We start from the raw sequence: 24,669 nt of genomic DNA, 5'->3' as shown, positions 1-24,669 counted from the left end.
AAATGTCTGAGTTCAGATTTGAATTCAGGTCCTCCTGACTCCAAGGCTGTAGCTCTATCCACTGTGCCACCTAGCTGCCCCCTCCCTTGTCTTTTTATTTGTTATATCCCCAGTATTTAGCACAATCCATGGTATGTTATAGATGTTTAATAAATGTCTATTGGATCAAATTTATTGGATTGGATCAGTTAGCACTAGTGAAAACCTTATTTAAGCTAGAATAAGCTATGAATAACATGTTTTCTTTTTAGTGAAGGTACAGAAGTCTTTGGTAGCTAGTTGGAATATGCTTGTGACCTAGAGGATAGAATACCAAACTCCTCCTAATACTTTCCTTTATAGGAGGCAGAAATAGAATCCTCAGCCCCTCACTCCACTTTGTATCTTCTGCCCTGACACCAGGTACCCTTCAGTATCCTGTTCTGACCCCACCCCATTTCCTTTCTCTTTTTGTGTGTTGTCTTTCCCTTTAGATTGAAAAGTTATTATTGAGGGCAGGGACTGTCTTTCTTTTGATTAATTGTGTCCTCAAAGCTTAGCACAGTGCCTAACATGTCATAAGCTCTTAATAAATGCTTATTGGATTGGATCCATTAACATTAGTGAAAACCTTATTTAAGCTGGAAGAAGTTATAAATAGTATGTTTTCTTTTAAGCACAAGTACAGAAGTCTTTGGTAGCAAATTTAAATGTGCCTCCAAACTTCCTTTTAAGAAACAGGACTCTTCTAGAGGTATCTAGGTGGTATACTGGTATAGAGGTAAATAGATGGCATACTGGGCCTGGAGTCAGAAAGACCTGAGTTCAAATCCATCCTCAGACACTTACTGGCTATGTTATTGTGAGAAATCACATGACTTCTGTTTGCCAAATGAAGAAAGAAGGAAGGGAGAAACAGGATTCTTTTTTTTTAATCTTTCTTTATGTAGTACTTTGTCTAATGTGTGCATTTTATATAGGATTTGAATAAATCTACCCAGGCTGGTGATATTCTTGTTATAACATCCAGGAATGAAGATCTTGATAGAAATGGAACCAGCCCTTCAGTGGGGCCTTGTGGAAAGAAGTCGGTCCTAGAAGTTGGGAGACTTGGGTTCCAGTTTTCCTTTGCCACAGACTAGCTATGCAACTGTAGACAAATCACTTAACTTTTGTAAAAATCAGGCTGTTGGAAAAAGTCACCTTTGAGCTCCCTCTGGCTCTAATAATAATGATGATAACTTACATTTATATGATGTCTTATGGTTTACAAAGACCTTACTTTACCTGTCTATAGGGGGGTAAGTTCTTTCTAAATAATCTGCAAATTCTTTATACATAATACTTGCGACTTCTTGTTACCTATAAAGTAAATAATGCAAATAGTATCAGCCATTTTTATTATCCTTATTTTGCAGATGAGAATATTAAGTCTCAGAGAGGTTAAGTGATTTGCCTAAGGTCAGACAGCTCTTATGTGTAAGAGCTTCAAGTGTATCCAAGGTCTTTTTTTTTTGACTCCAAAACCAGCACTTCCCATCATGCCATGAAGCCTCTTAGAGAGTCTATGATTCTGTTTCTGCCTGGCAGCTATGTGAAGCACACCAGTAAATTCCTGCATTGATCTTTCTGAGTGGAAGCCCTTCTGTTCCCCTAGCAGTTAGTGCCTTCCCCTGTGAGATTATCTTCAATCTATTCTCTCTCTCCTTCCTTCCTTTCCTCTTCCTCTCTGTTTTCCTCCCACCTCTCTCCTCTTTCTCTCCTCTTCTCTGTCTCCTCCCTCTCCTCTCTCTATCCTTTCTCTCTTTTCTCTCCCTTCCCCTACCTCCCTCTCCCTACCCATATATGTATATATACACGTAAAAATATATGTGTGTGTATATCAGTAGATGGATGGATGGATAGATAGGTAGGTAGGTAAGTAGGTAGATATAATTGTAACTAATTATTTACATTCCGTGTCCTCCGTTAGTGAGTTCTGTGAGGGCAGGAGCTGTTTTAACCTTTCTTACAAACTCAGCTCTTAGCACAATGCCTAGAATATTGTAGGTGCTTCCCCCTTTCTCTTCATCTCTAAATGCATGGACATCATCTCCCAATCTCTTCCTTATGCCCAGTCTCTGACAGTGAAGTGGCCCTTCACCTTGTCAAGGCTAACCCCTCTACATGGACCTTCTGTACACCCTTCCATCTGTAGATTACAGTCTTAACCATCTCCTTTTCTAATCTTCAACCTCCCTCTATGCCCAAGTTTCACCTATACTTAAAAAAAGGTTTCACCAATTTTACCATCTTCTCAAGCTTGTGCCTGATAACTCTCTTCCTTTTCCTAGCAGAACTCCTAGGAGAAGCTGGCTTTATTCTCCTCCCCCACTTCCTTTCTTCCTACTTACTTCTTAACTCTTTGCAGTTTGGCTTTCAGCCTCATCATTTGACTGAAACTGCTTTCTCCAAAGTTACCAGTGATCTCTTAATTGATTTGTTGATCTTTTTGAGTCCTCATTCTTCTCAACCTGCTATATTTGAAACTGTTTATCACCCCTTTTCCTCTTAGATATTCTGCCTCCTCTAAATACTTGTCTTCCTACCTTACCCTTCCTTTATTCGTTCATCATCAAAATCTTATTCCCTGTCGATGTTCCCTAAGGCCCTCTCAGCTTCCACAGTTTAATTATCATATATAAACCAATGACTTCCATGTCTATATATCTAACCCTAGTCTTCTCCACCCTGGATTTTAATCCCACATCACTAATTAATTGCCTTTTGCACTGTTCAATCTGAATGTCCAAAAGACATCTCAAACTCAACATGTCCAAAACAGAGCTTTTCTTTGCTCAAACTCTCTAAGTTCCTGTTTCTACCAAAGACACCACCATTTTTCCAGCCTCCCAAGTTCATAACTTTGGCTTTATCTTTGATTCCTTCTTCCGTCTTACTCTATGCACCCAATCACTTTCCAAGTCTTGCTGCTTCTAATTCCAGCATGTCACTTCTCTACTCTGTAAACTTCCATGGATCCCCATTGCCTCTAGAATCAGGTATAAACTTCTGTGTTTATCCTTTAAAGCCTTTATTAATCTTATAATCGATGTTTATTTTCTAGACTCCTACATTATTCCCTCTCTGCACTCCCAGTCTAGCCAAACTGGTCCTCTCTCTATGTTCCCCTCACCTTGTCTCCTTGCCTGTATTGGCCATCCCACATGCCTGCAATGCACTCCCTCCTCACCTCTTCCTCATAGAATCCCCTCCTTTACTTCAAAGTGCAGCTCAACATCACCTTCTACTTAAAGCCTTTCTTTATCCCCTCAATTACTACTTCCCACTCTCTTAAATGACACTTTGTATTCATTCAATGTCTACTTATATATTAGGTACTTCTTGTGTCCCCCATAAAAGTTCCTTAGGAGTAAGGATATTATATTTGTATTCCCACTGCCTAGAACAGTTCTTGGTGCATAGTAGGTACTTAATAAATACTGTATGACTGACTAGCACATAGTAGGAATTTAATGAACTCAATTAATTCACTAGTGAATACTTTGTGACTGTCGACATATTAATTTGGTTACTTTCAATAATGCCTACAGGAATATCTTTGTTTACTGATAATTATGCTGGAATAGACACTGGATTAGACTGAATCTGATTTGAACCTCTATGCTTAAGTTTTAACCAGGATGGATTAACTTTTCATCTCACTCCCCTATTCAGAAACCTCCAGTGACTCCTTGAAGAAATTACTGATTCTTTGGACTGAAATAGTAATGATGATGATGATGATGACGATGACAATATTAATAATAGTATTTTATATAGCCTTTCAGGTTTGCAAAGCGCTTTACATATTATCTCATTTAATCCTCCCAATAACCTTATGAGATATGGGCTATTATTTACAACTGAGAAAACTGACCAAGATAGGTTAAGTGATTTGCCCCAGGGCACACATGTAGGTAAATATCTGAGGCAGAATTTGACCTAAGATCTTCCAAGACTCATAGTCCAACATTTTATCCACTATGCCACCTTGCCTTCCAGTCTTACCTCTCAACATTCCTGGCCATGTGCCTTGCATGCCTGCCAGATTGGCTTCCCATTTCCCATACTGGCCCTTCACTTTTCCACATCTCTGCCTTCTTACTAACCCACTCTTTAAAGCCTAGCTGTTCTTGAAGTTTTAGGTCAAAAGGTAGCTATCACATTTAGTTTCCCCATAGCTGGAAGTGATTTTTCCTTTCATCTAACATGGTGGTTTGTACTATTCTTATGTGCACAAATAATTGTATCATAATGTGGGATATTATATCTTTTCTCTCCTAAGAAGGACAGAAGCCTTTTGAAGGCACTGGACTTTGTATTTCTTGCAATGTTTAACACAATGCCTTTACATGTAGTCGGCACTCACTCAATGCTCATTGAATGGATGAAACATTGTTAATGCCTATTCTATTACAAAGAGACACATTGAGTCATGATTTCAAATAAAAAACATTGCATATCTTAATCCATGGAAAAATATAGATGGGATTTTTGTATATATTTGAGAATTTGAGGTCTTTGGTTATGAAACAGAGCACTCTTTGAATTATTAGTGAGGACTTTTGAAGATCTCCTTTGAACATAAGTAGTTCAGTGGTTAGCTCCCTCATTTCCTGTTCTATATTCAGATGATGGTGACGATGATGATAATTAGTAATACTGCTTATAGTGAGTCTGTAGGTGGGCTCACATTCCAATCCTCTTACTCAATTATAAAAAGCAATTTTATCTACTTTCATAATAATCTGTGGCACATTAAATATAAAGGAATAATCACAAGATAGTGACTTGTCCTTGGATGTCCTTGGACCAGCTCAACTGTATCCCATCAAAAAAAATTTTTTTAAAGATGAAAAGAATGAAATAAGTAATAACAACAATGATGACTGACATTTAGTGCTTGTATATCTTCAAAGTGATTTGCATACATTATCTAGCATAATCAGCATAAATTATCTCACTTGAAATAAGTGACCTAGCTCATTACTATTTGGTTGTCTGTTTATGTATGAACAATTCTGTTTAAATTCACTTGAAGTCAGTAGTCATAAGTTATATACATGCAAACATATATGGATATACGTAGAGCAGGTATTTTGTCCACTAAAGCAGATTGCAATGTGTTGGAGATTTAATAGATAGCATTATAATTATACAATATGCAAAGTATGTTGTTTTATATAATTTTATTCCTTATATTTATATATTGCTTCATATTTTAATTATATATAATATTACCTTATTGGCATATAAATTATTGGCATATAAACAGTATGTTATTGTAACAATATAACATATTGATAATATGATATATTCTTATAATTATAATAATATGTAATAGGAGCAGCTAGGTAGCACAGTGGATAGAATGCCTGCCCTGGAGTCAGCAGGACTCAAGTTCAAAATCCAACCTCAGATACTTACTAACTGTGTGACCCTGGGCAAGTCACTTAACTCTGTTTGCCTCGGTTTTGTCATTGGTAAAATGAGCTGGAGAATGAAATGGGAAACCACCCCAGTATCTTTGCCAAGAAAACCCCAAATGGTGTCACGAAGAGTCAGAAGCCACTGATAACAACTAAACAACAATATAGAACATTATTAAATCTCCAACAGGTCCCATTCTATTTCAGTGGCTGGAGTACCTATTCTGACAAAATTATGGATCCTTGAAATATCAAAATAAATATAAACTTTAAACATAAATAGATACAAACTATAGAACAGGAAACTTTTCCTTCAGCTTTTTTCTTCTTCTTCTATGTAAATCTTTATATAATTTAAACATTGAAAAATTAAATTCTTGAGTAACTGCACTTTAATTTTAATTGTTCTTAAAGTACATTTAATGATGTTTAATTATGTAGCAATGAATTAGCTGGTTATTTTATCACCCCTAAATCTTAGAAACTTCATTACAGAGCAAGATGGCAAAGGTAGATGAAATGAAATTTAACAATACCAGTAACTGGCGTTGACTTGGAATCTTCCACTTGGTATGCCTTTTGTTGAGTTTCAGGAATTTGTTTTGTTTCTGAATTTATTTGAACAGTATTTTCATGCCCTCTTAAAAGCAATGACACCCTATTATTTGATTGTTATGATGCCCTTTGCTTACCTAAAATTATTAAATGACTCTGTTGATGCTAAAATTACATTGAATTAAAAATTCATTTTGTTTTCATTTTCTTTTGTTTGTAATACCCGTAAAATAACTGGAAACACCCTAGGAGGGCTGTTTCTAGTAATGGAGTAGATAAATTTTGTCATAAATGCCCTGCCACCTCCTGGTTAAATAGCTTTTTCCCTTCCCTTCTCCCCTCTCTCCATCACTCATGTATCTAGTGGTAGAAATGCTCTTAGACTGTGTCTTGGACACCCAGAGTACTCCTTGATTTATCCAGAAGTTATATATGCCCTTTGAGATTTGCTTTTTATCCCCACCACATGTAAATATAGCCATCTTCTGTTCTGCCTTCTTAGGAACCTATCTTCTATTAGGAAACTGGTCAATTTCACCAGGCTTATATATTGGCCTACAGAGATTATAATCAATCCTAGATAAGATATAATAAAACAGAAGGTTAGACTGCTGGCAACCTCATACATCTGAAGCACAGATATATAAATGTGGAAGTTAAAAAAATAGCTCTGAGCCATATAAAGATTAGTTGTCACAAAGACTATGCTCTTTATTCTGTTGGAAATAAGCATGATAATTGACATTTATGTAGTGCTTTAAAATCAGTAAAGCACTTTATATACATTATCTCTTTTGAGTTTCTCAAGACATGATGCTACCTCAGATTCTCACCCAAATAATTGTGTGAGATTAGGAGTTAATAAGACACACTGACTGCAGGTGAGAGCTGAGATGAGACAGAAGAAACAAATGAACTGTTTTTGAAAGTATTGTAATCTGGGGCCGTTGCTTATACACATAGGCAGCCAAATACCTCAATAAGTCCTGAGGCATTAGCACATTATGAATAATGATTTTCACAGTGTTGATGAGTCAACAAGAAAATGTAATTATTAAAATACAGAATCGGGTAACTAGAATCTAACTAGAATGGATTTCAGAGGACCTATATAGTCCTACCCTTCCTAGAGGCATGACTCCCTCCCTCTATGAGATTTCCAAGTTCCTACACCCAAAAGGCTAAAACTGTGCATATCCTTTGACCCAGCAATACCACTTCTAGGGCTATATCCCAAAGAGATAATACAAAAGGGAAAAGGACCCACATGGTCAAAAATATTTATAGCAGCTATTTTTGTGATGGCCAAGAATTGGAAATTGAGGAGATGCCTATCAATTGGGTAATGGCTGAACAAGTCGTGGTATCCGAATGTAATGGAATACTTTTGTGCTATAAGAAAAGTTGAGCAGGCAGACTTAAGAAAAACTTGGAAGGACTTATATGAACTGATGCTGAGTGAAGTGAGCAGAACCGGGAGAACATTGTACACAGTAATAGCCACACTTTGGGATGACTAACTTTCATAGACTCAGCTCTTCTCAGCAATAGAAGGATCTAACACAACTCCAAAAGATTCATGATGGAAATGTTATCCACATCCAGAGAAAAAACTATGCAGTCTGAATGCAGATCGAAGCATACTATTTCCTCTCTATCTCTTTTTTTTTGTTTGTTTTGTTTTGTTTTTTCTTTCTCATGATTTCTCCCACTCATTCTAATTCTTCTATGCAACATGACTAATGTGAAAATATGTTTAATAAGAGCCTATATCAGATTACATGGTGTCTGGGGAAAGGGAGGGAGGCGAAGAAAATTTAAAACTCAAAAGCTTATGGAAATGAATGTTGAAAACTAAAAATAAATAAATTAATTTAAAAAAAAAAGATTTCCAAGTTCCCACAACTAGTGAGTGGCATATCTGAAGTTTGTAGTGCCCTGGTCATAGTAATATCAATAGATAACAAGATTTAGAACCAGACCTTAGAGATCATCTATTCCAACTCTTCATTTTACAGATGTTGATACTGAGGCCCACAGAGGTTTACATTCATTTAAACCCGGGTCATAGGATCATGGGGCAGCTAAGATGTGCAATGGATAGAGCACCAGGCCTGGAATCAAGGAAGACCTAAATTCAAATCCAGCCTCAGGCACAAAATGGCTATGTGACCATGGACAAGTCACTTAACCCCATTTGCCTCAGTTTTCTCATCTATAAAATGAACTGAAGAAGGAAATGGCAAACCACTCTAGTATCTTTGCCAAGAAAAGTTCAAATGGGGTCACCGGGAGTCAGACGTGTCAGAATCCTGAACAACAGTTAAATGAAATATTCTTATGTTACATTTTGACCAAGTAGCCCTCATTTGACAATGTTAATTTGACAGCGTTGATTCATAAGAGTGACCTTCTACTGATAAGAATTGTAGGTGGCCTAAAAAGGAAGAATATTTGAGTAAGCAGTCTTGTCTGTGCTCTTGAAATCACATTCTGTTGTGAGGTTGCTGACCATTGTGCTTATTCATACAACCTGCCTTGGTCACAAAGCTAAGATCAGAGAGTCTGTCCTTTTTGTGTAGGTGCCTTTTACGTTTTATAGTTTGCTTTCCACAAGGATTGTACTCCCTTTGAAGTAACACACGTGAATATCTTCCTGCTTTGAATTGATGCCTGTTCATTGAACAAGGCCTATATCTGGTCCATTCGGGTGCTGCACCTTTTCCTTTAATAAATTAGGGGCCAGAGCACATATCGGGCACAAGCCCATCTCTGTGCATGCTTCATGGGATGGCCACCTGCTATAATGGCAAATTTAAAAAGGAGGTCTATATTAAGTGTTTTGAAAAATGGAGGAGATGGGAGAGAAGAGAAGAGAAGAAAGCTCTTTTAGATGGGTTGATGGAAGGCTTCATTGAAGAGCTAACACTAGAATTAGGCCATGAAGGGAGGGTTGGCCTCCTTTTGTATCCATGGTGCTTAGCACAGTACCCAACTCATAGTAACCACTTAATAAATGTTTATTGACTGACTGGTTTCTTCACATAAGATATCTTAACTGGTTCACTCTCTTTTTCTTAAAAAAAAATTGTCAGAGGCAAGATTGGGTAACAAACAATTGTTATAGCTTACTAGTTCTTTACAATCTAATTTAAATCCCTTCAGATTCCTGATGATAATTTTTCATTTTCCTTTCATTCAACTCTGTTATGCCATTCCTTCTGGAACATTTGGTTAAACTGAAGCCTATTTCCTGTTAATTAACCTCACCTAGCTAAACCTTGACTCATGGAATGACTGTATGGAAGACATGGAAGACATTTGACATTCTTTGGATAAGAAACCAAATGAGAGGAAGAAGGGAATACAACATTTTTTAAAACTGCCCAAGAGATTTTGTGGAAGGAATCTTCTAACTAACCATTTGTAGAAGAATTTCTCAGATAACAGAACCTTTGGCTATCTTTGTGACATGTCAATCCTTTCCTCTCATTTAGCTCACAGTGACTTCTTTAAAATACAGTCTTGCAGTTTTGTAAATGTAGGATTTTGCAAATTTACTGTGTACATCTGTTTACTAATTTATTCTAACCTAATTTGTTTAACCTTAATTGAAGGATGTAGGAGATATTGATAAGGGCTATATGACTTTTATGGCCTAAAAAGGCCATAAAGATTGTTTTACATTTGTGATTTCTCTGTCTCTGTGATGTAATTTTCTCTATCAAGTCTTGTCTGAAGCTCCCATCTTGGTTGAGGGGTTATATTTATACCTTCTGAACCTGTGCTTAAACATAATAAAACCTAGGTTTTTACTTCTGTAATTTTTGAGATGTTAGATTTATTCAGCAGCAGTGACCTACCACTCAAAGAACTCAAAGAGGAGATATCTCTCCCATAACAGATTCTTTTTAATCATATTTTGCCACTTGATATGTATCTGACACAGCATCATTCTCTCCACCAATCATGAGTCAGTCATATTTAAGCAGCAGCATCCCAAATGCTCCAGACTTAATTGGAAAGCTGGGATGTAGATACAAAGTTGAAAAAGGGGTAGCCCCATTCTCCTAGCACCTCCCCACTGATATACTTTACACAGCAAACATGGGGTATCAGTTTTTAATTTGAGCCCATGAAAGCAGAGAAGTATTTATAATGGTGGCCAAACAACTACGTGTAAAATAGTCAATGCAAATTTTAGTGGGATCACAGAATCGCCATTCTTGTGAAGCTGCTGTCACCATTTTTTTCCTATTGGAATGCCTTGGACCACTCACTGATTTTCCTGAATTCAGCCTGTTCTTTTCTGCTATTGCTGCTTCTGGACCTTTATTCATAGTATTTTCCTCTTCTGGACCTCCACTTTCCTGCAGAGCCCTTTGACCTATGGATGGCATTTAAAATCCCTGTTATCCTTCAAAGACTACTTTCTCCACGAAGCCTTCCCAGATATTAATTAACTTTTCTGCTTTAGGATCCTTCATTGCACAGGTGATCCTTTATCACCCAAATACATACTTGCAAATTCTTGTCTATGTTCCTCCTCCATTCCTTGTAAGTTTCTTGTGGTCAGGGACTATGACTGTAGCCTTGTAAACAGGTTTGAGCTGTGAGGAATCATAGCATCATGAAAGGGACCCTAAGAATCAACCAGACTTTTTTTACAGTTAAAAAATGGAAGATTAGAGAGGTTAAATGACTTGCCTGGGGTCACATAGACAACAAATAGCACAGATAGAATTTAAACTAAGGTCTTTTAATTCCAAATTCAGTGCCCTTTTTCCATCTATTTCATCTCTGGTCATCCTTGAACAAAACCGATACTTAATAAATGTTCATTGAGTTGAATTGACTTTCTCCCCATATCCCCAGGCTAAGAGAGCTTGAGTATCAGTCTTTAGTAATTCTCACTATTCTACCCCTCCCAACACCAGCTCCCTAGTTATTGTATTTCTTTTAGCTCTTTTGCCTGAATGCATTTACTTTGCTGATAATACAAGTATATGCTCATCCTGTACCTTAGTTATAATTAGCATATTAGTTCTGGTTTTGGACTCGAAATTTAGGAAAATTTGGTCCATCATTGAAGTAATAAGCAGTTAGTGCCTCCTCTGTGTTAGGTCCCAAGCTTGCCTTTTCCATTAGGTCTGAATTTTCTTATCATATTTGATTCAAGGACAGGTTTTCAAAAGGGCTGCCTGAAAAATTTATACTTTTCTATCTATCTCAGTCTTTTGAATTAGGAGATGGGGAGGAAATAAAAGAAGACTAAGAGATCTTTAAATAGGAAGGAGCTATGATTTTCTTCTGATATACCCTAGACAATTGACTCCCAGGTTTGGGAGGCGGGATGTAGTTATGAAATTCTACTGCTGGTTGTTTTGTGACATCCCTCTCCTTCTAGAAATGCCAAGTAGTACATATTTAAATTAGAGTTAATTTTATGTTGAAGATTTATTTTAGTAATTTGACAACACCTCATGAGAATATTAGAGGCAGCTGGGATGTCACAAAGCCAGGGTTGGGAATGGTGGCCCTGATTATTATTTAAAAAAACAAAACAAAACAAAAAAAAAACAGGCACACCAGTATGAGTTTTCACTTATACTACTGCCCAGGCAAAGTTTCTTCCGTTTGTGGTTTCTTGTGATTAGTAACCTCCAAGAGCACTGCTTTGGTTCCTGTTCTTTCTCCTTGTATTTTTGTCCCTAGTGAAAAATTGTCAAGTGGAGAGGAAGACTGGGTGTGAGGGCAAGGGGGGTGGGGGCAGTGGTATTTGTGTGTGTCTAATACCATTCATTCCCTAGGGATAATCTGGGCCCTTGTTTTCACAGGCCCTCCTCCTGAGAATGTGTTAAATGTCTAGCCAGGATCACAGACAACTTTGGGCAGATCACTGGGCTGTTAATAACTTGCAACCATGGTAACTGCTGTCCACAAGCCCGAGGACAAAAAATGTTTTTATTCTGTTGTTCAGCACAAAAGGTTCTGGAGATGCTTTAAACAAAATTACCATTGAGTGTTAGATGCATTGATGCATTCTTTTTTCCAACTGTGGCGTTTATATTTTAAACTGTTTCAGGCTAGTTTGTAGACCTGAGGGTCCATATGAATTAAAAATCAGTAATTCTCTTTGTGAGGCTAAGCTAACTGAAGGTATGATTTATTTTTAACCACAAAGAAACTTCTACAGTTGTGTGAAGGGAATTAAGGATAATTGTTAAAAATGTGTTTGGAATCCAGGCATTGAAATGTCTTGGGACAGGTAACGTGCAAGTTAGCCATAGATTATTCCACTGGTATTCTCTATTTGTGGCCAATAGCTGTTCAGAAACTTGAGAAAGCACTGCCTTCAATTTAAGAAATATATAATCTCTCTTTTGCTATAGTAAAGTTTCTAATGGCACATCTGTCTGCAGCTGTGTGAATATACACTAGGTAGATTTTTAAAAGATCAATGTTTCCCGTGGCTCCTTGGAATCTCTCTACCTTACAAATAAATTTTCTTTATCTGAGTTTCATTATTGCCTCTGCTGCATTTTTCTGGTACAGTGTCAATTGAATAAGGAGGCCTTTTAAAAAGCTCCCAGAAACTGAGAAAGTTCATGGGATTTAGAAACTGGAAGCAACCTAAAGATCATATAGTCCACTTGCCTTATTTTGCAGATGAACAATGAGGCTTAGGGAGATTAAATGATTTGCCTAACTAAGGTTGCACAGGTAAGATTTAAACCAGGTCTTCTGGTTCCAGATATTTATCCTGTGTTCTTTCCAATACAGTGTAGAAATCTTTGAATGTTTTTCCCTCATGGGTCAGGGTTAAATTATATTAGTCTCACGACAACTATGTTAGTCATAACTATATAAGTCTATTAGTATGATTAGTTTGTCTCTTCCAGTATGATTTAAATGGTGGCATCTTCTGCAATAACTGAGAGTCAAATATTGGTACAATGAACTACATAGGATTGTTTCCCATGTCCTTTGGTTGGATTGAATACTGCTTTAAAAAAAAAAGTAGAGGCTTTTGTTGCAGTGAAATTTGTATTAAAAGCAAGCTTATTGACACCTTGTACAAGATAGGTGGAAAAGTAATCATTATTAACCCTGCTGTGAATTCCAGATTGGCTAATTACTACCTAGTTTTAATTTGTGTGTGGCATTCGTCTTTTCCTCTGTGTAGGTAGTGTTGACTGCAATGGGCATTTTTTTCTCCTAAGATTAGATCATAACCAAAGTGATTTTATCTAACTGTCTTGCATTTCAAATTATTTCAATAAAACACATACAAGAGCCATCCTGACTCAGAAATTTAAAGGTTGCTATGGAAACACAAAGTAGGGTCCCATATATTTGCCCAAATTCAGGAAAGTAGAACTTTGTATAGCAGGTTGACAGAATATAACTTTGACCTGGAAAAGTTGAAAGAGGTTTCCTCATCAGTCAATGCAGTCTAGATTAGTTCATCTGAAGAAAGCCTGGGTTCAAAGCCCATCTCCAATGTTTGCTATCTGTGGGCAAGTCATTTAATCTCTCAGCTTCAGTCTTTTTCATCTGCCAAATGGGAATAGTGCCTACCTCACAGGGTTGTTTTGAGGTTCAAAAGGGATGTCACATAAAGCATTTTGCAAACCATAATGGTCTATGTGAATGGCAGTTTGGCCTTTTTCCTAGGATTGTGTGCTTCGAACAAAGAGTTGGGAGCCAAGGAGCAATTTAGGCAGGGAAAGAGTATGACTATCCTTTTTAGGCTGTTTTTATATGGACTTCACCTCCTGGGCATGGCAAAGTTAGATAATCGATTTCTAGTTTCATGTGCAATCATCTTTTTTTTTCTTTAAATTATACTATGTTATAGAAATGCTTGTTTTATTCGATAAATTAAAAATAAATTTTAAATTTTTAAAAGGTTAGGTAAGAGACCCACTTTTATGTTACATGATTAAAAGAAATCACACACACCTTTTGCTGGCGAGTAAGAGCTTCAAATGAACCCTCAGTCTCAACCGTACTAATTTGTACAATTTCTTCCATTCTTGTAAACCCAAAGCTCCTAGAACCCGTTTGTTGGCAAGATCTGAAATGGGTTCAGCTGTACTGTTAGGAATAAGGATGAGCAATATGGTGGTCTTGCTCTGAGGAGCCTGGGCTCATGTAGCTGTAAATAAAGTCGACTGTGGGAAACTTAAAAAACATTGGTAGTATGCAGTAGCTGCTGAGAGGGTGGGATCCATCTGAGTGCTCCAAAAATTTCTTAAGTCCCCTGTTTTCCCTGCTGTTAAGCAAACTAGGCCCACAGCATGAGCTGTATAGTGGACTGTGGAGATCTAAATTAGTGGGGGGGAACTTTAGCCTTGACCTTCTGGAGACCTAAGGATTGGAAACTGAGCTGATGATGGCTAAACAGAACCACTTTTCTTATACCATTTGCATCCTAATCCAGGGAGAAGCTTTGATAGTCACTCTGAAAAAAATAATAATTAGCATTTATATGTAACTCTTTTAAGATTTGCAAAGGTTTTATAAATATTATCATTTGATCCTCAAGACAACCCTGGGAGGGAGGGAGGTGCTATTATTGTTCCCATTTTACAGCTGAGGAAATAAAAGCATAGAGGTTAAGTAACTCGCCCAGTGTCACACAGTTGCTAAGTGTCTAAGACTGGATTTTTAATTCAGGTCTTCCTAACTCCAGTTCCAGTGCTCTCTCCACTTTACCAACTATTAAAAATATTATCTCATTTTATCCTCACAGCAACTCTGGGAGGTAAATGTGATTATTAGCCCCATTTCACAGTTAAGGAAACGGAGGCAGACAGAGGTTCAGTGACTTGCCAAGAGTTTCATAACTAAGTGTTTGAGGTGAAATTTGAATTCTTAACTCCAGGCCGAGTGCTCTATCCACTGTACCACTTCACTGCCTATAAAAGAGACTGAAATGAAAGAAACAAAGTCAGCCAGCAGGGTATAATGGAGACAGTGGTAGACTTTGCAGTCAAGAGGCTCGGTTCAGGTCCTAAACATGAGAGTGGGAAGGCTTGTGACTTTACCTCTATGATTTTCACTTTCTTCATCTAAAATGGGAGTAATATTCGTGTACTATGTCCTTCATAAGAGTGTTATCTGAAAAAGTGCTATATAAATGTGAGCTGATGATGATGATGATGATAAACCATTGAGCTTGACTTTCTAACGATTATAGCTATCCAAAAGGCAAATGGGCTGCCTACAGAAACAGTGGGCTTTCCTGCACTGGTAATATTCAAGAAAAAGCTGGATGACCTTTGTTGGGCATGTTGTAACAAGAAATCTTGTTCAGATGTGGGTTACTCTAGTTGTCTCTGAGTTGTCTTCCAAATCTGAGATTCTATGACTGTAAAAATTATAACAGTAATAAATGACAGCATATGAATTAGTAGTAGACTTAAGAATGACCTCTATTGTTGAAGGGAAACTATTTATTGACAGCTACTGAAAATCCAAAGGATTTGTTTAGTTGTTTTTTTTTTAAATAAGACTATTAGAAAATTTATCGAATTTTTTATCTTTTCATTTATCTGAAAAGTACCAATGTATTGATCAGCATTACTCCCCTATACTCTAGATCTAGGTCACAGGGGTGGCCTCGAGGCCACAGGTTTCCCTAGAGAGTCTAGGCCTTTGGGACATATGTAAATAACACTCCCATTTTTACATTGCTCGTTAGGATATGGAATGATCTTTTATTCAATAGGCACCAACTAAATGTGTTAGTAACTATACTGAAGGTCAAACTGAAGCCTAAAACCCAGTGACCACATCCAGTACAATCCTGATAGGTAAAGGGTAACTAAGTGGCACAGTGGACAGAGTGCTAGGCCTAGAGTCAGGAAGACTCATCTTCCTGAGTTCAAATTTGGCTTCAGCCACTTCCTAGCTGTGTGGCCCTGAGCAAGTCATTTAATCCTGTTTGCTTCATTTTCCTCTTCTGTAAAAGGAGCTAGAGAAGGAAATAGCAAATCACTCCAGTGTCTTTGCCAAGAAAACCCCAAATGGAGAGTCACATAGAGTCAGAAATGACTGAAAAATGATTTGACACTGAAAAGAACCCATGCACTAGTCCTATGTCTCCTACCCCAAAGCCCCACTTTTAAAAAACCCACTTTTAATAAGTAGGTAGGTATATACATGGTTGTTCTTTTTTTTTCCTCTAACTTGTGATAGTTATTTTTACAAGAACAATAAGCTTGGGGTAGGAAGGGAAAGAGAGAAGAGGAAGGGATATGATGAGAACTGTATTAGTATAATGTTTTTTTAAACATACTTCTTTTAACTACAGCAGAATAATATCTTGTTGAGGTAGCTAAGTGGCAAAGTGGATAGAGTATTAGAATTGAAATCTACTATATGAATCCTGCCTCAGACCTGAGTGACCCTGAGTCAGATTAGATAATAGATACCTAAGGGCCCTTCACTTCTCATACTCTATGAGCCCATGAAAAAGAGCTTTATTCGTTATGTGACTTTTGGGAAATCTGTTCACCACTGTGGCCTTCAGGTGTCTCACCCATAAAATGAGGGGGCTAAGGTAATGTTAAAAGGTCCTTTCCAGGTGGCTGACAGTCTGATACTAGATTCATTATTACATATCTCTCCTAAGTGTAAGACATTCCTTGGTGTATTTGGCCACTTATGAATTTGTAGGAAAAAAAAATTGTAATTGTATGAATGAATATCACAGATGGGTTCCACGTTACGAAAGTATTTGTATACATGGTGGGATGCCATGTCACAGATCCTTGGGGGGAATGTGAATCTTAGTTTGTAAATGTTGGTGAGAAGTTGATGTGATCCAGGTAGAAAGTTACTTAAGGCATCTAGGTAATGCCATTTGCCCAGGGACATGTCAGTAAAACGTGACGAAAGGTCTTATTTTGTTCAGGAAGTTTATAAAAAATACTGTTTTCATTCAGGACGTTTACAAGATATAATAACACTTTCTAATGTTCCATATTCATTTCCCAGGGGAAAAAATCATTCCCATTGCTAATAGTAAGTATTAAGCAATGTTAATTTTTGGTAGACTATTCACACACAAAAAAATGGTATCTTTACAAGACTTATATTTTCTATTGGCAAGACATTCCCACCCCATGTATGAAGCTCATGTTTTAAAGAAAGCTATATAGCTGGCTTCGTGCCCTTGCCCTGAATAATGAATTGCTTTTGATTGCTGTTAAAGATCATAATGCAGTTAAAACTCTATTTTCCTGACAACCCATTTGCTTTAAGGATCTGGAGTATATAAACAGAAACTGAGAGGCCATAAGGGGATGTAACAGTCAGGTCTCAGCTGTCCTGCTCATGCTCTTTAATAGAAACATTGTCCCAAATGAAATAAAAAAAATGTGTCTCAGAGATAAAAATTATGTTGTCTCAAGTCACTTGGGAATGTTTTAGTAGAAACCCTAATTTTATGGACATTTTCAGGGAAGAATTCTTTTAAATAAAATTGCAGACCTTAAGCCTTAATTTTTTTCTGGCTTAAGGGAATTTTCTGTTGAGCTCACTTCACTCAAATGCACTCTGTGGCTTAATTCCCTTCTTTACTCCTTCCTTTTTCCCTCCCTCCTTCTCTTCCTTTCTCTTCTCTTCCTTTTTCTTGCTTCCTGTCTTCCTTCCCTTTTTCTGGCTCTCTTCCTTCCTCTCTCTTTTCTTTTTTTTCTTTCTGTCTTTCCCCTTCTCTTCCCCCCCCTCCCCCCTTACCTTCCCTCCCTTCCTTTTTATTTTATATGTGGGGGTGGTGGGGTGAAGGGAATATTTGGACCTTTCATTTCTTAAGGAAGGGAACTCTTCAGTGAGAAAACTCACCAACACCTGCACCTACTCAGCAATTTATTGTCTTAGACAGTTGCCTGAGAATACCAAGAAGCTAAAGGACTTGACCACAGGCACAGAGACAGTATGTGTCCAAAGTGTGACTTTTTATTTTAAAATATATTTTGTTTCTTTTATGTTAAATCTCACCCACTAATTAATTCTAAGGGTTTTTTTTTTTTACTCAATTTTGGGCAGGGGGCAAGGGGAAGCTACTAAACTGGTTATACTATGTCTAATAAGGGCATTTCTTTTCATTGAAGTATATTTTGGTGTTAGATGGAATGAGGATATGCCTTGATTTTGGAAACTATAATCCATTAAGGTTTTGGTTTGGGGATATTTTTTAGTCTAGTTTTAGACCTTTTATCTCATCAGTATAGGGAATTCCAGCATAGAAATTCCTTTCACTAATAACTCATTGGTCACTTAAAAATCAAGAGAGTGACCTGGGGCACTAAGAGTTTAAGGGCCCTACCCATGAACCCTCTTGTCAGTTTCTATCAGAAGAAGGACTTTGACTCCAAGGTTGGTCTTCTCATCACTTCTCCACAGTTGCTCTCATTCCATTGTGCTAGGGGACCAAAATATCCATTAATTTTCCAAAACAACCTCTTTAACTTAATGTTGCTCAGAGTACAGCAGCAGTCTAATTACAGCCTTTGACTTCTTCTGGTTACAAACTATGTCAAAGGCTCAGTGAAAGTCATTAGTTTCAATAGAAACAGTTACTTAAGTTATGCCAAAAGTATAAGGATTTAGGGAAGCTTATTACATTTTCCCTCCTAGGGAATCATTGCTTCATTACCTTCCTTAAAAATGAAAAAAACAAACAAACAAAAAAACCAACCCCTCCCACACACACAAAAATTAAAAAACAAAAACAACTTTTTTAAAATTTAAATTTTTTTCATTTTAAGCTTAAATACAAAAAGACAACAAAAGAACATTTCCACATACAGAGCACAACATAAAAAGGGAATTCAATATAAACCATGAATCTCCATTTCACAATTGGTTTTCTTTAAACTATATAACAAATACTATGCATTACTTTCAAAGCTACCCTGCTTTTCTGTGCTTCCTTCTAAGTTTTCTTTTGTTCTTTACTATGTACTTTTTTTCTCCCTCTCTCCCCATCCCATGCTAGAGAAGGCTACAATTAGATACAAATATGTGTACATATGTAAAACTACGCTATGCATACTTTTATTATCAGTTCTTTCTCTGGATATAGATAAAATTTTCCTTCATAGGTCCTTAGTAGTTGATTTGAGTATTTGTAATACTCCAAATGATTTGTCATTCAAAGTCATTCTTAAAATCATATTGCTGTTACTGGGTACAATGTTCTCTTGGTTTTCCTCATTTCACTCTCCATTACTTCATTCTTTCCATATTTTTTCTAAAATCAACCAGCTCATCATTTCTTAAAGTGCAGTAGTATTCCATCACAATCACATACCACAATTTGTTTAGCCATTCCCCATTTGATGCACATTCCCTCAGGTTCCAGTTCCCACCAGAAAGAGAGTTGCTATAAATATTTTAGGATCTATAACTTTTTTTCTTTTTTCCCTAATCACCTTGGGAACCACAAATTATATATATGTATATATGTATGTATACACACACACACACACACACACACAAATGTTTTCCTCATTGTAACTTTTGTAGCAGCACTTCAGAAGAGAAACATTGGTGCAGGTCACTTTTCTCATAGCTATTTGCCATTTAAAAGGATGGGGTTTAGGGCAAAGAAGCTGTAGACAGTCATACCACTGCTAATAATAGAGTAACTTCTGGCATGTTAATTACCTGCCAGTCATAGCATTTGGAGCTGTATGGGATCACGGCATCATCGATTTGGAGATGGAAGAGGCCCTTCTGGTTTATCTGGTCCAATCTCTTCATGTTAAAATTGAATAAACTGAGCCCCAAAGAAGTGACCTGCCCAACTGACTACATAGAAGTAGTAAATAACGTCATCTTGTTTGTATACCCTGATGCCGCTTTCTTAGTTAGAGGAAATAATCCTCTGTGTACCTACTTTCCCATGGTTGTCATGAGGTTCTCCTGAGATAAAGTCTATGAAAACAACCAGAACAGCCTTATATACAACTCTACAAATATAGCTTGTTATTAATTCAGGCCAAATGTGGGTTTCCCATCACGAAATGCATTTAATTATGTTGCTTTGGTTTCCTCTCTCTGCTGCCTAGGGTGCTTTGAATGCTGCATCAAGTGTCTGGGAGGAGTGCCCTATGCTTCCCTTGTGGCCACCATTCTCTGCTTCTCTGGAGTCGCTTTGTTTTGCGGCTGTGGACACGTTGCCCTAGCTGGGACCATATCCATTCTGGAGCAGCACTTCTCCACAAATGCCAGTGACCATGCCCTACTGAGTGAGGTGTAAGTATTCACTTTCCTATGCCTTCTCCAAAAAGAAAAGAACTCCTCTCCCCACCTCCACCAAACCTCTCATTTCAAAAAAAAAAAAAAATTAACATGAACCTTTCCTGTCAACAAAAAGGTTTTAAAAAGTGTTTTCTATTTGGCTTTTTTTATTTATTATGAATTTGAAACCCAGTAAAATGAGCATTTCTGTATATTGTAGAATAGAAAAAGAACATGAAACTACAGGTCACCATTTTTTACAGCTTACTTTTCTTTTTAAGTATATTCTAAGTTCAACCTGTAGCTCGAGCAGTTAGGTGGCAGAGGATAGAGCACTGGGCTCTATCAGGAAGACTCATCTTCATGAAATCAAATCTGGCCTCAGACACTTACTAGCTGTGGGTCCCTAAGCAAGTCACTTAATCCTGTTTCCCTCAGTTTCCTCATTTATAAAACAAACTGGAAAAGGAAATGGCAAACCACTCGTTATCTTTGCCAGGAAAATCCCAGATGGGGTCCCAAAGAGTCAGACACAACTGAAATGACTGAACCACCACAATGTTTAACCCATAGCTTTCAAAGGTGTCCTGCTTGTCTATGCTCTTTCTGGCCTTCCTTTTGTTTTCTTTGCATTTTTTTAAAAGATGACTCAATGACCCTCTTTCTTTTCTTCTTCTTGTTACCTTATCCCAACTTCTTTTTGTCCTGCCACTCCTACTCATTGGGAGAAAAGAAAAAAGAAAAACAAAAGAAAGGGGATGTTTTTTTAGATAAGGCAAATTATGAGAGACAAAAGAGACCCAGTAACCTTAGGAAAGGAGTTAAAGGAAAAAGGGAGAGTCTGGGACCTAGCTAATGGACTGAAGATGATGATGATGATGATGATGATGAAAATATGGAAAGAGTGTCTGCCATACTTGTGGCAGTGAGGTAGTGTATTAATGTTGCATATGATGAGGAAGGGTGGTACACTGGATAGACTCCTTGACCTGAAGTTAAGATGACTTAAATTCAAATCTTGCCTTTTGACACTTAGCAACTGTGTGACCCTGGGGCACCGTTATCCTTCTCAACCTGTTTCTTCAGCCATAAAATGGGAAATTATAGTACCTACACCTAGATAATCTCAAGGTGTTTCAGAATATGAAAGATGTTTTGTAAACCTGAAAAAGACTCAGTGTAAGAATCAGTAACATGCAATTTCAGTTCTGTCTCCAGCGTCTGAGGGTAAGGTATGTTATACATAGAATAAAACGAGGAGGGGAATTGGCTGTGCACTTTAGAAAAGTATTCATGCCCATTCTAAAATGAAGGACGTCTGGACAACCAATGCAGAAACAGGGAGGTGTCTGGAGCATCCAACAAGATGCTTGCCTTCCCCTCAAGCCTCTCTGCAGGTACCTTGATGCCATCTAAATAATGCTGGCCCTTGCAGTATTTATTTCCACAGTTAGCTAGAATGATCATTTCTGAAGCATCTGTGTCTCACTTCAAAATCTCCTTTCAGAATTTTCTGTTTCTTTCTGATTCCCTCCTTTTCTTTTTTTCTTTCTTTGGCTCTAAAAGTTTTCCTGCTCACAGAGGGCCTTTGTTTCCTAAGGCTCCTCTCCCTTGGCTGACTGACATCAGGTTATCAGTGAAGGCATTTTTATAAAATTATATTTGGCAGCACCGTAATACGGACAAGATAGAAACATTGGAAAAATCCTCTTGGGAATTTTTTTCTTTTGCTTTCATTTTTATTTCATTTTATGATGTACATCCAAGGCATTTTATGAAGGGAAAAGAGTAAGCATCAATCTCCATATAGAATTTATTGACCATTCACTGTATGCAGGTCTTTGTGCTGGGTAAGCCTTGGATGACAGAAAGGTGAGGCACTGATTGGGAGGGGATTCTAGGAAGATGGTCTTTTTGACCCATGAGAATCAAAGCTATGTTTCTGAGATCTCAAAGAGCCTTGAGTCTACCTTGTTTTTATCTGATTATCACACTCTGCTTTAGACTGCTTCAAAATTTGACTTGTTCTTATTTATTCTTCACTAATGTGGGAAAGCCGTTGTATTTGCAAAGTGAATTCCATTTTCTCCAATGCTCTCTTTTCCTGGGCAGGATACAGCTGATGCAGTATGTCATCTATGGAATCGCATCCTTTTTCTTCTTGTATGGGATCATTCTGTTGGCAGAAGGCTTTTACACCACGAGTGCAGTGAAAGAGCTGCATGGGGAGTTTAAAACAACAGTCTGTGGCCGGTGCATCAGTGGAATGGTGAGTCCAACCCTACCGTGGTACCCGACGCAGTCCAGGCCTTAAATGAGCACATCCAATTACAAGTGGACAGATAGCATATGATATGATCTCTATGTCCATAGTTTATCATTAAAATCATGAAAAACACGGAATATTGACAAGGGGCAGGAGCAGCAACAGATTGTTTAAAAACCATATTGACCTTTAGGCAGCCTTTTAAAAAATTAATTTATTTTATTTTTAATTTATGGAATAAAACAATCATTTCCATAACATAGTATAATAAAAAAGATGATTGCACATGAAACTGCAAATCTGTTATGTACAACTTGCTATTTTTTTAAATATATAAAAAAGTTATCATGTAAATTTCTTTTTTTTCTTCCTGTCTCCAGAGATGGGTACCATTAGACACAAATAATTATATATGTAAAATTATTCTATACCTACTTCTATTTATCAGTTCTTTCACTGGATGCAGATAGTGTCTTCCTTCATTTGGCCTATAAATTTGTTAATTTGAGTATTTAAGCAGCCTTTAAAATGTGGGATGCTCCTTTTGAAATGTGGATGAACTAACCATAAGTGTGAGAGAGCACTTCAGAGAGAAATTATCATGGTTTCCATTATGAAAAGTGATCATGGCATCACCTAAATTCACACCTTCAAAAGTAAAAATGGCTGCTATGGATTGATTTTTTAATGTACTCTTTATTGCCTTGATAACTCACTTGTGAGAGGAAGAGGAGTCCAGTGACTTTGGAGCCAGGAAGACTTGGGGTCCAATCCTGTCTCTGACACACACACACACTGATTATATTGCCTTAGGCAAATCACTTACAGGTTTGGTGCTTTAGGCAGCTTTGTAAGACTCTTAGGTTGTAAGGGAGGTGCCAACATGATTAGCAGAGGAAGGTAATCACTGAGAGACAAGCCTAGTCCTTACCTTAAAACTTTTGTTGTTCAGTTGTTGTTTTTTTTTTTCTTTTTTTGGCTAGGCAATGAGGTTAAGTGACTTGCCCAGGGTCACTCAGCTAGTAAGTGTTATGTGTCTGAGGCCAGATTTGAACTCAGGTCCTCCTGAATCCAGGGCTGGTGCTCTATCCACTGCGCCACCTAGCTGCCCCATGTTCAGTTGTTTTCAATCATGTCCTGCTCTTCCTAACTCCGAGTGTGATTTTCTTGGAAAAGATACTAGACTAGTTTGCCATTTCCTTCTTCAGCTCATTTTACAGATGAGCAAACTGAGGCAAATAGGGTTAAATGACTTGCCCAGGGTTACTCAGCTAGGAAATGTCTGAGGCTGGATTTAAACTCAGGTCCTCCTAACTGCAGGGCTGGCACTCTATCCACTGTGCCACCTCAATGCCCACCTTAAAACTTACCTGTGCTAAATTTTGCCAGTTGAGAAGTCATTTTATAATGTTTGACCAGTATAATTCTATGACTGGCACTGAACATTTTTTAGAGAAAAGGTGGCATTTTAAAAATATTTATGTAAGTATTTGTTTCAGTCAGTGAAATTATATTGTATCTGAGGCTTAGCTTTTTGATATCATTTGATAGGATAAACTCTTTCCATCAGAAAGCATACAGAATTTGGAGTTCAAAGATCGAATCCATGATCTGCCACTTACAAACTGCGACTTAAGGAAAGTCACTTAATCTTCTCTGGGATGCAGTTTTCCTAGCTAGATGGCACAGCCAGGGAGTCAGGAGGACCTGAGTTCAAATCTAGCCTCAGACACTTATTAGCTATGTGACCCTTGGCAAGTCACTTAATCCTGTTTGCCCCAGTTTCCTCTTCTGTAAAAGGAGCTGGAGAAAGAAATGACAAACTTCTCTAGTATCTTTGCTAAAGAAACTGAAAATGGGTTCACAAAGAGTTGCACACAACTGAAACGACACAACAACAAAAATGAGGAGGTTAAAATCAATGGTCTAAATCTATAGTCCCATTTTTGATCACTTCTTTGATGTGTAGGAGCATATGTGGTAGGTATTGGACTTGGAGTCAGAAAGGCCTGGGTTCATATCCGTTGTCTGATACTTATTAGTTCCATGACCAAGAGAGAAATCATTCCAACTCATGGATCTTGTTTTCTCATCTGTATAATGGGGATAATACTTGTAATCTCTACATCACAGTGTTGATGT

At 37.5% G+C, this 24,669-nt stretch overlaps 1 protein-coding gene across 3 annotated transcripts in view; it reads left to right on the top strand.

The window, feature by feature from the left end:
• The window catches only part of GPM6B (glycoprotein M6B), a 173,167-nt gene that overhangs the window by 133,637 nt on the left and 14,861 nt on the right, over positions 1-24,669 (top strand). For all 3 annotated transcript variants that reach the window (XM_027835379.1, XM_027835382.1, XM_027835380.1), the window contains 2 exons: positions 20,090-20,276; positions 22,374-22,530. In XM_027835379.1, the coding sequence (XP_027691180.1) occupies positions 20,090-20,276; positions 22,374-22,530 (344 nt within the window). The remainder of the gene's footprint in view (positions 1-20,089; positions 20,277-22,373; positions 22,531-24,669) is intronic.

Source organism: Vombatus ursinus, unplaced genomic scaffold, assembly GCF_900497805.2.
Source record: "Vombatus ursinus unplaced genomic scaffold, bare-nosed wombat genome assembly UNPS02014814.1, whole genome shotgun sequence".
NCBI classification, from domain to species: Eukaryota; Metazoa; Chordata; class Mammalia; order Diprotodontia; family Vombatidae; genus Vombatus; species Vombatus ursinus.
Note: the sequence above shows the minus strand (reverse complement) of the source record. Positions and strands in the feature narration are given on the sequence as shown.